Genomic DNA, 16,355 nt, shown 5'->3' with positions numbered 1-16,355 from the left:
ATGTCCGTAAACATGTAACGTTTCATATAGCAAGGGAGAAGAACCATATAAGACTGTGTCTTTCGTTCTAATCCTTTTCGAACATGAAAGTATGAGTATTGTGTATGATATTATATGTATAAATAATGTCAACTTGTTTGAAATAAATATGTTTAAACTAATCTACTTTCAGTCGACTGACTACATGCTATACCATTTACACGACCGTCTACATTCAGTCGACTGGCAACATTTTGCTAAGTCGACTGTCTATATAGAATACAAAATTCAGAAAATGGACAAGAATTTGATTAGTCTTGTTTTATTTATTTATTTATTTTTTTTTTCAAATAGCCTTCTTTCCTATCTATTCGTTCAGCCCTATCTATTCGTGAACAATCTTCACGCGAAATTTGCCGCAATCCGAACGGTCGCGCGTGCCCGGTTTCTATACAAGTTTTGACAGGAGATATTTTGCTCCCCAGATATGTGAAAAATGCGAACTAAAAACGTAAGTAATCTATTCAATTTAACTATTTTTCAAAATATAAACCAACCTTTCGCCCAAAACAGTCATCCTTTAAATGAAATATGCATATAATTCACATTTTTTCTCCGTGTTTACATTTGTCTTTCCGTCTGCAAGGCTGTTAGGATTGCCCGGATCAAATGACGTAATTTTATCAAGTCACACAGATGCTTTAGCTCAAATATTGAGGCCCGCAATGGGGTTACTGCGATGTCCGTAGTCAATTAATTTTCAATTAACGTTATGGCGTTTATCTTTTTGCAAATTCTACAATTGTTGAGCCCAATAATTCCTAATAATTTCTTTCGTTCAAAAGCCCACTCCATCCAGATATCATGGCAAGTATAGAAACTATACAAAAGATAACATTCTAAAGGCTTACTATGAAGTAAAGAATCATAGATCGTCTCTGCGCAAGGCGGCGAGGGAATATGGTGTCCCCTACCAGACATTGAGGGACAGAGTCTCTGGCAAGGTTGATCCTGAAGATTTTGCGAGGGAAACCGTACTTGAGACAGAAGAGGAACTGGGGCTGGTAGAACATGCGGAACAATGTGCAAGATTGGGATACGGGTATTCAAATATGGAAATGAAAAAACTTGCCGGCGAACTGGCGTTCAAGCTTGGAAGAAGGAAAAGAGACAAACCCCTAAGTAACTGTTGGCTTTATGGTTTCTTGGGACGTTGGAGAGAAAGGCTTTCAACACTAAAGCCATCTGCTCTGGATTCCAACAGAGCGAAAAATACAACCCCAGAGGCCGTTCAGACATACTTTCACAATCTTAAGAATACCATTGACACCCTACATCTTGAAAACAGGCCAGACCTGATATTTAATATGGACGAGACTGGCATAAGTCCAGAGCACAGACCGCCAAATATTATTGCCCCTTCCAATGAAAAACCACATTCAGTAACGTCCCCACGATCAACAACGACGACCCTCATAGCATGTGCCAACGCAGCTGGAAGCAACATACCTCCCTACTTTGTTTTTAAAGGTGAGGTATAAAAACGAATATCGAATATCTTTGCCATTAACCATAGTTTATACAATTTTACGTCAAACTATTTTTATTACGAACATGACTTTATAAGTAAAAAAACACTGTGAAAGAAAGAGAAACTCAATATGTAATCTCATTTAAAACGATAAATTGATAGTGACCAAATGATATTACGTCTTTTTCGATCAATACTACCGATATGTTTCGGACTTAAATCTAAATAATATGTTATAATTTAACAGGTAAAAGATTCAACGAAGACTTAATGCAAGGTGCATCTGCTGGGGCCGGTTATGCTATGTACGATTCCGGGTGGTCAACGACAACAGTTTTTCAGGATTACCTAAAAATCCATTTTCTAAAACATGTAAAACGGGACCACGAGAACCAACCCGTCCTACTTATACTTGATGGGCATACAACTCATACATCATCCGAGTTGATCCAATGGGCGCTTACCAACAACATACACATATTTGTATTGCCGGCGCACACTTCACATGTTTTACAACCTCTTGATGTCGCAGTGTTCGGGCCATTCAAGCGGTTTTATTACAGCGAATGTTCCGCGTACATGAAAACAAACATGGGTAAAATCGTAACTAAGTACGATATAGCTGCCATCGCCTGTCAAGCGTATCTAAAGGCTATGAGTCCGTGGAACATTGTGTCTGCCTTTAAGAAAACAGGAATATACCCACTTGACAAGACAGCAATTTCACAGAACCAATTATACCCGTGTGAAGCATTTAGAGACGAGACACCGCTTCAAAAGATAAATGCACTTTGTTCAGGAAAAGAGGCAATCGATGCTTATCTACAAAAAAAGGCAGACGCAGAAAAAAATAAAACAACTGTGCAAACAAATAAGAAATGTAACTGCATGAATAAGAGAAAAAAACTTTCTAAACCAAACCCTGGTGGTAAAGAAATCACGAGCGAGCAGTACATTGAAGAAGTAGACTTGTATTCCTCCCAAAAGGTTGACGTGACCCCAGCGTTTCCGCAGCTCACAAAAAGTCCACAGCCCTCTACAAGTGGGTTAAATGTCATTCACGTAAATGACATTCACATAAATGACAGCGACAACTCAACTGATTCAGAAGGGGAAAGCGAGGTCTGCTGCGTATGTGGACTTTTTTATCCTCGCAGAGCTGACGAAAATTCGTTTATTAAAATAGTAAACTGGGCACAGTGTGATGAGTGCGGACATTGGGTTCACCTTGCTTTCTGTGACAAGAAAAGAGTCTTGAGGAGGGGAGATGCTTTTCGGTGCATGCACTGCATAATTTAAACTTCGAAAGACAAACTTTATCTTTTTGTTGTTGTTAATATTACAAAGTTTATTGTTGTTTAGATGTGTATCTTATTTCTACAGTTGTTATTTGTGTTTATTTTATGATTAATGACAGGAAATATAATTTCGGACGGCATATGTAATATATTCTCGTGGCGAAAGGGCTCATCTTTTATGTCTCAGTCATAGTGCAATTCACCGATCTGTGTTTCCCCTTCCGAGGCCTCAAATTGTGTGCGCGTGACGTCATCGAATGATGTGAACGAATACATAGGAAACGTTTGGATGATTCTGATTTGTCGACAGCAACCTTTTCGTAAGTAAATAAGTTGTGTTACCGAAGTTATCGACAAGTTTTTGTTGTTTAAACTTATAGATAAGATATTGCTTGAACTTTGTGTAATAGTTTCATTCATCCATATCAACATGTAAGGCGCATGCGCGCGTTCAACCTCTTAGGTGGACGAATAGACAGGAAAACAGGCTACATGTTTTTTTTCACGAAATTCACGTTTAAATAAAATAACAAGTGCAAATAATTTATAAGGGGCAAAAAGAAAAACATATATTTTGTGTTGAGGAACAAACTATGGTCAGGGCCGTCGTCCGAAACACGCAAGTTATAACAAAGTTTTCAAACAAGTGTTATTGATACCAAAATTATATATAATCACTCTATCTTTCATTTGTCATTGGAACATATAAGTCTTGTAATATGTAAATCAAATATTGTACCACAGACGCAGTCGAAAGGCTTTTTAGTTCGATCTTTGGTCAGATAAAAAGCCCAAAACATCAATTTTCCTGCATTATTAGCTGGCAATAACGATCATTAATTCAATTAGCTCATCTGATATACCAATCATGGGTTTCATGCTTTCAACTAAATAGTTTGATGACCAGCATGTTAGATGTAGCGCGTTTTTCAAAAGGACCATTGGAATTCAGCTAAACCGTGTGTTAAATTGATGTATTGATGTTTCGGTATTTCATGCTGCTTCAATGTTTGCTTTTCTTCATGTGTGTGCTTTCGATGAAGATCGTTCTTGAGTCATGCTCAAGTCATGCATGTAGTAAAATATGTTATGAATGATAACTTTATTCCGGCTTTGCTCAGGATATCTCGAAACAACAATATACTTTTAAAGCTATTCGTGTGTAACACACGTATCAATTATCTGAACACCGGAGAACGTGCGCACAATATTATGTCACTTCTAATGCATATGACTTTTAATAACAATAGTGTAACTGATCAGTAAATTTCCACGTAAGCAGCTAAGACCTGTTCTTAACCTAAAATTGAACTGAAAATTCCGTATTCATAAAAACAATTACATGTAAAGTTAATCTCACATTTGCAAATTGCAGTTCATATGTTCATAAACGCTTGCTGATAAAGAGCGGGTTGGCTTAGCAGTGTCGAATTATATTGTTTAATCTGAAGAATCCGATATAGTTTTGCAGAGTGAATAATGGATGTTCAAAATGAATCAAATCTATTTTTAGGCATTTGAAGTAAAATTGACAGTTATTAGAAACATATGTGACTGAATACTGCTCTATTAGCTACATAGTTAAATTTATAATTTGTAAAGTGTATGGTCTCCATCAAAATGCGCGTATTTCTATCAAAGAGCTGTCCATGGTGTTGTCTATGTTTGGGTAATTAATGAAATTAGAATTGTTCCTTAAATATCAATTTACAAGCCTGACGGCCGTGTAAACCATCATGGCTCCTACAATTTAATGTATGCGAAATAGCTGCCTTTTTTCAACAACTTTTCAAACTTGTATACTTATTCGTGGGAACTTATGGAGTCTTTTTGTAACACTGATTTATCTTCCTAAATATTTGTTTAGTATAATCATAATTGATAAACATGCTTGCTTGAACTGTAGTTTATGTTAAGTCCGATGATGCTTGTGTGTAAATGTTATTGTTGTTAAGTTTATTAATGTAAATTGTTTATATTTAAATCAAGTGTATTTACCGTTTAACAACACATACCAATCATAAATCATGTACGAAAGTGTATTTAAACTGTCTTCTGGTCGAAGGCATCAGAATCGTCCTTGTTCTTTATACGTCTCGCCGTAATGTTACAGTACACTTATTGATTGAGAGAGGCAAAGGAATACTTTCTAAAAAATAATCTTGATTTACTATAAGGTATTACATTCTCATTTGTGTGCATGAAAAGCAGTATTGTTTGCTAAGAAAGGACTGTTATGTTTTGATATTGGAATCTACAATGAAGAACGTGCGCGAATGCGGGTTTCATCGAAATAATGAAAGCCGGTTTTTTTCTCCTTATGAAATGTCATACCTGAAATGCATTAATCTCAAATGCATTGTAAGAAAGGTATGCTTTGGTGTCCATATTTGCAAAATAAAATTAACCAAATTTGAAGTTTAAACGTTAAATTACAAAAGGATTTTGAAGGGGCCAGAAAAAGATCTAGAACAACATTTAAAAAAGGAAAAAAAAGTAACCCTCAGCAGGAATCGAACCACTGATCCATGGAGTCTTGGAGTAAAAAGTCTACCACTTAGACCACTCGGCCATTCTTCCATAAACGCTGAAAGATGTATTTTATACTTAATATAAGCAATCCTCCTTTTACAAAATATAACGACAACAACAGAACATTCCAGATTATTCATTTGTTTCGCGTTGGAACGCTTTATAATTTTTAGGTTTTTAAGTCGTCAAAAGATGCATATAATGGCTGTTTTAGGGCAAGGTAAATGTTCAGTATTACTGTTTCATCACAAATTTCATAACTAAAATGCAAATTTGCGAATCTGAAACAACTTTTTTCAATTTTTTCAATTTACCCAAACATGAAAAGGCCCCTTTAATTTTTATAGTGTAACCTTATTAAGGCTGCACACCACACTTTTTAGCCACCAATGCAAATTTCTAAATAAAGAAAACATTGCTCAAGTAAGCACCATTTTGAGTGTCTAAATAATAATGAATGTCAGGTTTGAGTTGTGGTGATTGTTCTTGGATGTTTGTAAGATACCAAAACATTGGTATCGTAACTATAGCTGTATACAGGAAGACGAATTAATGCAATTCGAAAACAGGTGTAATGCTGGCTCCGGTCAGTATTTCTGTTGGAAATTTGAAAGGTCGTACGGACATTGAACTATTACACAAAACCTTAATTTTTGACCCCCAATTTTCTCCATTGCTGTTTAGTACTGGGTAAGTTACCTATGTAAAAACATGGTTTCCAGGCATCTTGCGTCTGCAGGAAAGTGGCAGTTTGTTGTCGAGACTGGCTAAAAAAGGCTCGGAAACACACAGAATTCTTATGTTTTCCCTTGATATAATCAATACTAAAGCATGTTGCCGCAACTCATTTGATTTTAATGTTCCTGATTTCTCAGAAGTCACACCCTCAACCATTCTGGAAATGTGCTTGGTTTATTTTCATATTTGCGAAGTGACCAGTTTTCAGACAGTGGTTCGCTCCTGCTTGTGTACAAGATTGACCGAGACTAAAAAAACTTTAGGGTGCCATCATTAACAAACAAACATGGATAGCAATGGTAAATAGTAACTTAACAAATATATTGAATCCGTCTTGTTTACTAAAGAGTCTCATTGGAACAAGTATATATGTAGTAACAATATAGTAGATGGAAATTTTATAAGCTTTTTATGTAAATTATTATGACATGAAACTTGCATTTGGTATCTAAAAGCACTCACAATCCTGTTAAATCAAATATTAAAATTAATATGAAATATCGTCTATATCGATGTCATTCAAGCACGTAGAAATAGTTTGGTACTTTCACTTATTTTTACGAGTTTTATTCGTCTTTGCTTCAAGAACACAATACAATCAAATCATTGAAAATAGTTCAATCCGATGTTGCTTTTCATAGAACATCCTAAATACGTTGACTATTTTTCCCTATAAAAAACATGGTATCGCTTATAGGTAACGATATACTAACTGAGATATTCAAGGCCTTACATCCTCAAAATCATCCCGATTTTGATTCCAGACATGTTTTCAGTTTAAAAGCTCGATGCGATATTTTTTTTAAACCCATCTGCAGGCAAATCATGAGTGTTCATCACTAAATAAAAGTTAAATTTAAGAATAAGAAACTACAGTTCAAAAAAAGGCCCGAAGCCGGACTCTAAAATTAAATCTGGATTTAACACATCTGGAAGAACATCAACAACAGGTGCCGTGATACGTGTCAAATCATTTCGTACACATTATATGACTTACATTTTAATGATCTAAAGATAAATAATGCATTATTTTATACCACTTTTTAAAAAAGGAAATGGTTATTTGCGTGTCTTTCTGCAAATTAATGCCTCTATTTGTTTATCAAGTTTGAAGGTGTGACAGTACAATTTTAAAGCTAGGACGTAAGTTTTAATTAAGTATTAATTTGACGAAAGCGGTTTTCAGTTTGTCAAGCAAAAAAAGGACAAACTTTAGAAGTACATTATTCCATAGTGTTTCATCACCAATGCTTGATATTGGTCCCAGTGCCTATATTCAACATCGTGCAATTCTAGAATGTGTGGCTTATGTCCACCATAATATTCAACGTTTGCATAAAACAATTTTTTTTCAAAATATAAACTAGGTATATGTGACCGTTTTAACTGTGTGAACAAAAAACCAATTGTGACTTACTCAGTGTTATGATCTATACAGTGCCATGACCAATAGGCTATGCAAACAGTCTATGGTGGTAATATGGTATTAGGATTAGCACATCTAACATATGAAATACAATACCTGTACATTTCAGTAACTGCTGAGTACACTTAGCTTATAAAACACCAACAACGATGCCGTGTACTTAAAATTAATAGGACCGAGGTCATTACGTGCCTTGGTTTCATTCCGTAAATAACCCAGAGATTTCACTTCTTTTATTTACTTACTATATTAAAATTGAAAAACAGTTCCTGTTAGGACTCTCACTAGTCTCGAACAGCACGAGTTAAAATTCACTCGAAGCAGTGATACCTCTTGCTTTTGCAATATTGAGTATCAGACCACACATACATGATTTTATTGTCTTTATTGTTTATATTATGTCAATGTGATGATTTTAGTGTATTTTTGTTTGGTGTGTTTTAAGTGTTGATTTTGTTGTTGTGTCTGTTTTTTGTTTTGAATGGTCCAGTTTCTCATAAGATTGTGTACACAGAATACAAGGTCTATATCACCCCATCGGTGCAAAATGGTACCATATGACATTGATATAAGAAGGCACATGGTACCCTTTTGCACCGATGGGGCGATATCACATTACCAATCAAAGGCGTCTTCTGTTATTCTACAAACGTATATATCTAAACATAATACATCTTCTTTATACTCCTTTAGCTTCACCGAGCCGATTTCCAGAGACTTGAATGACAATCATTAGTCTCATGGTCACAATAGTAAATCTTTAACATAAAACAGATGAGCATACTTGTATGACAGTGTTAGTCTGTGAGCTTTCTACAATTGTTAGAACATACCGAATTCGGAATGGATAAACATTCCGGAATGCAATAAGACGGTGACGCTTGCTCGCTTTATCGCTATGCGGCATGTCATGTTTTCTAAATCAAGCTTGATGTATGTACAAATATAAGATTATAATTGCAAAAATGTGCCTCTCAAAGGTACAAAACACTTAATGTAAAAATAGCAAAATGTACCTATATAACGCAAGTTTTATGCTGATATAAGATTTGTAATACCATAGAGCTTGTGTGCATTTGGTGCATTATTATTGTGTTACGTCTCTACAGGATCTACCTCGACAATAAACCATTGTGCAATAATGAAGCCTAGTCATTTATGGAAGACCATGTCATATACGGACTTGGTGCTCTTTGCCCTCAATCAAACAGGTTTAAATAGAAAATAATAAGGAGGCTTCGTTAAAATGGTATACAAATATAAAGTGTAATAGTAATCACAAAATTAATCACAGATATCATGATCGTGTATAAAGAAACAAATTATAAACAAAGTATTAACAAAGAAATTATTGAATATACCTCGCATGTTAATGATTGATACCGATGTGAAATTATATTAAGCAAACGTTAAAGTGTGTGTGTGTTTAGCAAATGTAATTTCTGCACGATAATCATGTTTGCAGCATACATAAATATCAAATAATGATGTAGAAAACATACGATCGTTTTGCTTTGAAGTAATCAATATGTAATAGTTTTCAAATCGGCCTTAATATCAGTCGTTATTTATAATAGCTTTTCATTACTGTGTATGATATCATTTTAACGATCACTATTTCCTTTTGCATGATTGCACAAAACCGATATAGTATTTTTGAAAACAACTTGAACATATCCCTTTCGATGCTTAGCTGAACCACTATTGCCCCGTTTACTGAATGCTTTTGGTAAGCGCGGAATTATCGGACGTCATGCAATAGGAATCTTTGCTTATCTAACCTTGTAATTAGACGGAAGAAGTAAATATCCGATTTTCTCGTGAAAAATCTGCGAACACAAATTGTTATTGATTGAGCTGCTCAAATATTGATAGAGCTTTTGATACAACATGTGGACCTTGAACACGTTTAAAAAAAGTGTATATAACGTATTTTTCGTTTCATATAACTAGCGTTGACACGATGATGGTTTTAGGCTTAAGGATAGAAATAAACGCGTAAGGCAACGTAATTACATCTGGTCGCGCGAAAAAGAGAATATGTTGAGGAAGTCAACTTTTAGTCGAATGGGAAAAACGAACTTATGGAGACCTCAACTTGTTTGTCAATATGAAGTCACATTATATTGTATACAATGTAGCTGTATTGACGATTACCAAGAATTAAAAATAATAAAAGGATATTTATAAGATCGTCTGTTTCAATTTAAGGTTCCTTAAAAGTACGTGTTAATATATGAAGAAAAAAGAAATAGATTTACATATCAAACACTTTACAAATGCATATTTCCGTTGTTATATTGTACAAAGCTTTTCAATGTTGATAATTTGTAAATAACAAATAATTGCTCCAGCTTATTTTTATCATTTAGCATTGTTCCTCGTTTTTTAATTTTGTATGAATATAGTTTTGAATGAAGGTCATTAGAGTGAATATTTACTTGTAATAACGCACACTTACCGAATTCAACGACGAAGTAAGTAAAACAGTAAACAATTGTCACTCAGTTATAAACCGATAAATATTTGTCTTTGCAAACATATTGATAATAATTTAATTATTGACAATTTGGGAATATATATAGTTGTCTGAATTGTACTTTATATGGATCAACTTGGGTTTCACTATTGGTGACTTTTGTCTGGAGAAGTTGTATACAAAGAGTACATTGTTTGTTCTCAGCCTTACCACCGGGGATGAACAACTTTTGTCACGTGACCGCAAAAGTCAACGCCGGTTGCAGAAACAGATTGTAATCTTGTACATTAAGGTAAGTTTTGTTGTTTTTTCATATAATCAAAATTTCAGTTTTTAACAAGTGATAGCCTATGACACAGTATACTAAATAAACTTTTATTTGAAATGATTCCATTGCCTTTACTGTTTCCACTTTCCGAGAACACTTCGACACAAAATTCTGAAATGCATTGCAAACGCTGTTTGTTTATGTGGTGTTGATGATTTTCTTTCAACAATATTGGTTTAACGACTGAATTAGTATGATTTTACACTTCATTTTAATATATTTAATAAGATTCATGACAAAAATAGCGGTGCAAATTGAAAAATATCTTATTTTTTTGTTTTGTTTTGTTTTGCAAACGCAGGTTGGTATTTCTTGAGCAATAGGAAATGGCAAACGCAGGTTGCGAGAATATTCAAAGGATAATGAAACGCACACTGTACACATTTTTGAAAGTCTTCTAAAATATGATATGGTTACAAATACGAAAATATTAACTATTCAACACAATATATGACTACGGAACTTCAATTGAGGACATTTAAACAGAGCGGAAATATGCTTATCAACACATTAAGTACTGTTACAAGTATATTGAACCACAACGTGCGTTGCCTCCTTTAAGCGGACCTCGAATGACGCTAAACGCGCCAAAACTCACGAAAATCCCGTGCATTAGTAAACACGCATGTTTATTGAACTGTGACGAAAAGAATAGCAGATAGTGTGTCACATCCAATCACTTGCGTTTCATATCTCTTTTGGTGTAGTCTTTAAAACTTTATAAAAACATTTTAGAAATATATTTTAACAAAAAGTAATTCTTTCATTACAGAAACATGACGCTCGTGTGTGAAATCTGTGGAAAGACATTTAAATCGAAGTGGGGGTTAAAGCTTCATGATAAGCGCCACAGAGGGACTGGACGATTCGCCTGTTGTGGAAAAACATTTTACACAAAACAGGCGTTCAACAGACACAGGTTTGTATTTTTTTTGTTTTTTGTACAATGCTAGGTTCTGTCGGTTTAAAAATCAAGATACAATTCAACATAGGTCATTGCATTCTGAGCGAAAGTATGTTTTTATAACCTAGTTGCAAAGCACTATTTAAAATGTTTTGAATGGTGTTTTCGAAAAAAGCCGGCTTTAAAACACTTAACACATTATTACTAGTGTGGTGCATATTGGTGTGCTCATTATAGTATTTAGTTTTTAACGACCATAATTGTCCAGATAAATTTCAATGCAAATTGTCACTGAACAATTGGAATTTACACCGTATAAATCCAGAATGTACGCGTTCCGATACTTCACGTATGTAATTGGACCCTTAAACATATTATTTAATGCGTATTTTGGATTTTGAAATGCGTAAATACGCGTTAACGCGCCTTATCTGGAGCGCTTCTGACGACCATCATTTTGTTAAGTTCCACATTGTTATGGATAATATTCTGTGTGTATTTTTCTGTATTGAATAATAATTCAACAGTTCCATTTGTTTTTGTTATATAGATGCAGCATTCATGGTGTTGAAAAGCCGTTCCCCTGTGAACAATGCGGCAAAAAGTTTTCAACCAAAGATGACCTGAATCGTCACGTCCGGAGGGAGGTTGCTGCAAAGCAATTTACCTGCTCAATTTGCAATGCAACGCTCCGGGAGAAAATTGACCTTCAGGCCCACCTTGCCACCCACAATGGAGAGAAAAACTTTGCTTGTGATATGTGTGAAAAGAGGTACAGGCACCGCAGTAGTCTATCAAAGCACAGATCTGCAAAGCACCGGGCCTAGTCATCTGTTGCATGACGATGATAAGACCAAGAATTATTTTTAATTCTTACCAATGTGCCGTGGTTATTTTCTTAATTATTGAAAATACAGACTGTCATACAATAATATATAGTATTACGCGTGTTTTTGCGTCTTAAACATTGTGTTTCATATCGTTTATCTTGTGTTGTTTTGTTTGATATTCCTGTTTTTAATAAGATTATTGTTGTAATATTTATCATTCTAATTTAAAATGATTATGATAATGGTTGATCTCATACAAATTATTGTGTTCATTATTGCTCATCTGTGATTACTGTTGATCTCAGCCCATGAATTGTGATTTATATTGATTATCTGTGATTATTGTTGATCTTATCAAAATAATTGTAATTTATGTTGATTATCTTTGAATTTTTTATCTTAACCTATTAATAGTGATTTATATTATCTGTGATTATTGTTGATCTTATCAAAATCATTGTGATTTATGTTGATTATCTGTGATTATTGTTGATCTCAACCGATTAATTGTGATTTATATAACCAGTGATTATTGTTGATCTTATCAAAATCATTGTAATTTATGTTGATTATCTGTGATTATTGTTGATCTTTTCGAAATCATTGTAATTTATGTTGATTATCTGTGATTATTGTTGATCTTTTCGAAATCATTGTAATTTATGTTGATTATCTGTGATTATTGTTGATCTTTTCAAAATCATTGTAATTTATGTTGATTATCTGTGATTATTGTTGATCTCACCATATCCGCTGGAATATACATTTGAGCCGCGCTCTGTGAAAAGGGGGTTTAATGCATGTGCGTAAAGTGCAGTCCACATAGGCTAATCAGGGACGGCACTTTCCGCTTTTATGATATGTTTTGTTAAAAGAAAGTCTCTTCTGAGCAAAAATCGAGTTTATCGGAAAGGTTTGTCCCTAATTAGCCTGTACGGAATGCACAGGCTAATATGTGACGACACCTTACGCACATGCATTAAACCCCCTTTTCACAGAGCGAGACTCATTTGTAATCTGCGATTTTTGTTTATCTATTTCGAATCAATATGATTAAAATATATTTTTGGTGAGTTAGCTTTTTGTCTCATTGGAATCATTGTGCGAATTGTCAACAATTACATGTAAATCTGTAATTCCTTCTCAAGTTGCACATAGGCCAGTTTAATGTTTTGCGTATAAGCTATTATTGCGATACGGGATATTCTTTGCAGCAATAAAACAATTAATCTGCATATGTTTGGTTCGTTTTGTTGTTAAAGACACTGATCTTGTTTGCGTTCAACCGCTGGGTTTTTCAATGTTTTTCACAGTATAGTTAGACTTATCTCGGTGAAGTGTACTTTGTCATGGATGTAGTATGCCTTCAGCTTTATTTTAAGTATTATCTCCAACAATCATATTGTAAGATTGTCAGGATTCTCACGTTACACATAAAGACATTATATTGTATGACCAATATGAAGACACTAGTGATTTGCAAGGCGCCCATGTAAAGGTCAATAGTTATTATTATATTTAAAGTTTCGGATCAAAAGATAATGGTATACACCTAAAATGAAAACTATGTCTTGCAGAATAAGAGGAATCGATTGTTTTATTTGCTTCATGATACCTCTCTCCTTATAGGTCCACATTATTTATCATTATGCAACTAAAAGAAAGATACCTTTTTTTTAATTAACAAGATACAAGATACATGGCATTTTTTAGAAACTGTAATTTTAAAACTTGAAACAAATAACAGCAAACAAAATAAAGTTAGATCCAATATGTCTGTTGTTGTTTCAAATCCCCCAAAAAGGTTGAATATACCGGTAGGCCTCGTTAAATGAAGCATCCCACAGCGTCAATATAGGCAGCATATTATACGGCCCCAATATTGGTAGCTCCTCAATGCATAAACATAGAAAGAGCAACACAAAATCAAATTCAGTAGCATTACACGGAATCAATATAGGTAACGTTGGTTAACGAATATCAAAAATGACAGCTGTCTTTTAAAGAACTACAAACTGTCGTATGATATTATGATTTCCTTTTACGGGTCAATGTCAATTCCCATTTTTGATGTTAGAAGCATTTTGCTGTCATTTCGTCTTGCCCTCTCCCATCGGACACCCAACGTTCCCTTCTGGAGAGCGTTTCTGCTTGTTGACACGGTGTCAAATTTTCGTTTAGGTTCCTTCCGTTTTGGAATGTCAAATTCGTGGTCCCTGAAACATGATATTTGTAGAGATGATTCTCACAGTTCTTCTATAAATTGTTCCCTCAATCTTCACAGCTGAGCAAAACATATGCATACAATTGTGTTCATTCAAATTGCATTCTTTAACTACCAAATCTTAATATTAAGATAATATTTAATATTAAATATATTTGGACAACTAACAAAACAGCATGAGAAAAATAACATTCCGACAAATTATTTTTCAATTCTTTTGAGATCTTCATTTTACAATACTCCGCTCCGAATCGCGATTTATTTTATGATGATAATGGCGATGAAGATGGAGATGATGATGATGAAGATGTTGATGATGATTTGATTTGAACAGTACATATCGAGTATCGCTTCGTGTGTCGTGTGTCGCGGTCTGAAATTAGACCGCGTTACACGAAATTCGGATAATATGGGCGATATTTGAATAATAAAATATCGCGCGTCGCCGCGACTGTCGCGCAAAATATCGTGTATCGCTTCGTGTGTCGTGTGTCGCCCTTGATGAAAGAAGGGCAAGAATATAGATTCCGTAATCTTAACCAACCTGCGTTTGCCATAATCCAGCTTCAGCAAACTGCGTTTGCTCAACCAACCCGCGTTTGTAAATTTTTGAAATAGCAAGAACTGCCCAAATTAAATATAACAACAACAACTTATATCGCAAATACAATAAATCATCAAAAATTAAGCATCGTGTGCTCTCATTTTTCTAGAAATATGATTTATTCGTGAATGGAAAGTAAAAAAATATAAAATCAAACTGCGTTTGCATCGAAAATCTAAAGTTTGTGTCGAAGTGTTCTTAAAAACTGCAAAGCTTCGAAACAAGTGCAATGCGTCTTAATATGCGAAAAGGTATGAAGCATGTCATAAGCTTTGTATTGTCCAGAAATTTTAACATATTCTCTATAAAAAGATGAAAATTACCTGACGGAGCGGGATTCCTGATGTAATTCAACAACCTGCGTTGACTTTTGTGGTCACGTGACAAAAGTTGTTCATCCCCGGTGCTTATAAACAAATTGCTAAATTCAATATAATTGGTCAAACTTCTATACCCACAGACGGAGCTACCTGATTGCATGTGGAGATGTCATCAACAATCATACAGTGCACCATATTGTCGAATGAAATGTGTTTTTCATTAATAAGTCGATATTGCATTGCCTCTCTTACGTAAATACCTGACCTATACGCATTAAATTTATTTCCCTTTAAATTTAAAGTTAAAAATATTCGATTTTTCCTCTACTTCTACCTGTAGAATAGTTAGAATATATGTTACCGGTAGTTTGTAACTTAAGGTACACTTAATCCTAGTAGTTCGTCAGCAAAAATTGATTATCATGGATAAGAAGGATAAAGTGGTCAGAACTCTATTTTAATAATTGTTTGTATTTTATAGGATTTTATAGGAATTTGCAGTATTAGTTTTGATAAGTCATAACGTCAAGCTGTAGTATTTAGAGAATAGGCTTTTAATTGTATGCTTCACATCGGTTTTTCATTAGTATGGCGTTTAAAAAGATTTAACTTGAAAATATTGCAAAACCATAACGCCAATACCTTAAACTTATGACTAGATTTGTAACTTAAAAATGTGTTGTCATTGTAAGTTTTTTTTATTACAATACCGGAAAGAAAACTTTAAATTATTAAAAAGGTGAGCACTGAAATAGTATTTTTTGCGTTTTGTGTAGACAGCTAAACGTGCTCAATGAATATCAACTATATTGTATCTCGACGACCTTAAATGTCGGGATTGCCTGTAGCCTCAATACACGGTTGATATTTATACCCACTAATCAGACGTTCTCACCATAATGAATATAAAGAAAACAGTTCAAGTCTTGTATTATAATTATTTTTATATTCGCTGCTTTATAAGAATAGATAATATGTACTGAATAGTTATGATATCCATTAGGCGTACACCGTGGCATAGAACATTCTTAATGACAAATGTCAAACATTTTTTATTGATTTGATGTTATTTCATTTAAATTCATTAAAAACGGTTTCAGGGGAGAACCACTAGTAACTAGAGTTCCAGAACGGTCGTATGGTTTAGTGATGTGTTGTGCAA

At 34.2% G+C, this 16,355-nt stretch overlaps 2 protein-coding genes and 1 long non-coding RNA gene across 4 annotated transcripts; 2 read left to right on the top strand and 1 right to left on the bottom strand.

Annotated features, from left to right (window-relative positions):
- The first annotated feature begins 338 nt into the window (after positions 1-338).
- LOC127848919 (uncharacterized) lies at positions 339-3,300 on the top strand. The gene is made up of 3 exons (XM_052381637.1): positions 339-490; positions 825-1,509; positions 1,758-3,300. Exons 1-3 carry the CDS (start codon positions 476-478, stop codon positions 2,807-2,809), a joined length of 1,752 nt encoding a protein of 583 aa, XP_052237597.1. The 5' UTR covers positions 339-475; the 3' UTR covers positions 2,810-3,300.
- A 6,881-nt stretch (positions 3,301-10,181) lies between these two features.
- Positions 10,182-13,280, top strand: LOC127848914 (gastrula zinc finger protein XlCGF26.1-like). Of its 2 annotated transcripts, XR_008034814.1 has the most exons (3): positions 10,182-10,275; positions 11,084-11,230; positions 11,766-13,280. XR_008034814.1 is itself a non-coding variant. In XM_052381607.1 (2 exons), the coding sequence occupies exons 1-2, from the start codon at positions 11,088-11,090 to the stop codon at positions 12,040-12,042; spliced, it is 420 nt and encodes a 139-aa protein (XP_052237567.1). In that variant the 5' UTR covers positions 10,352-11,087; the 3' UTR covers positions 12,043-13,280. The 2 variants fall into 2 exon arrangements, 1 of the variants encoding a protein (XP_052237567.1); XM_052381607.1 differs by lacking the exon at positions 10,182-10,275 and having other exon boundaries at positions 10,352-11,230.
- Positions 13,281-13,706: 426 nt separating this feature from the next.
- Positions 13,707-15,285, bottom strand: LOC127848918 (uncharacterized). The gene is made up of 2 exons (XR_008034815.1): positions 15,197-15,285; positions 13,707-14,261 (listed from the first exon to the last, which is right to left on the bottom strand). It is a non-coding gene; the product is annotated as an uncharacterized LOC127848918 (long non-coding RNA).
- Between the last annotated feature and the right edge of the window lie 1,070 nt (positions 15,286-16,355).

Source organism: Dreissena polymorpha, chromosome 1, assembly GCF_020536995.1.
Source record: "Dreissena polymorpha isolate Duluth1 chromosome 1, UMN_Dpol_1.0, whole genome shotgun sequence".
Classification (NCBI taxonomy): Eukaryota; Metazoa; Mollusca; class Bivalvia; order Myida; family Dreissenidae; genus Dreissena; species Dreissena polymorpha.
This window is presented reverse-complemented; position numbering and strand designations above follow the sequence as displayed.

Bases quoted from the DNA above. Each gene is read 5' to 3' on its own strand.
- LOC127848914 (XM_052381607.1), top strand. From the start codon at position 11,088: ATGACGCTCGTGTGTGAAATCTGTGGAAAGACATTTAAATCGAAGTGG. The intron at 11,231-11,765 runs GTTTGTATTTTT...TTTGTTATATAG, and splicing joins CAGGCGTTCAACAGACACAG to ATGCAGCATTCATGGTGTTG.
- LOC127848919 (XM_052381637.1), top strand. The intron at 1,510-1,757 runs GTGAGGTATAAA...ATAATTTAACAG, and splicing joins TCCCTACTTTGTTTTTAAAG to GTAAAAGATTCAACGAAGAC.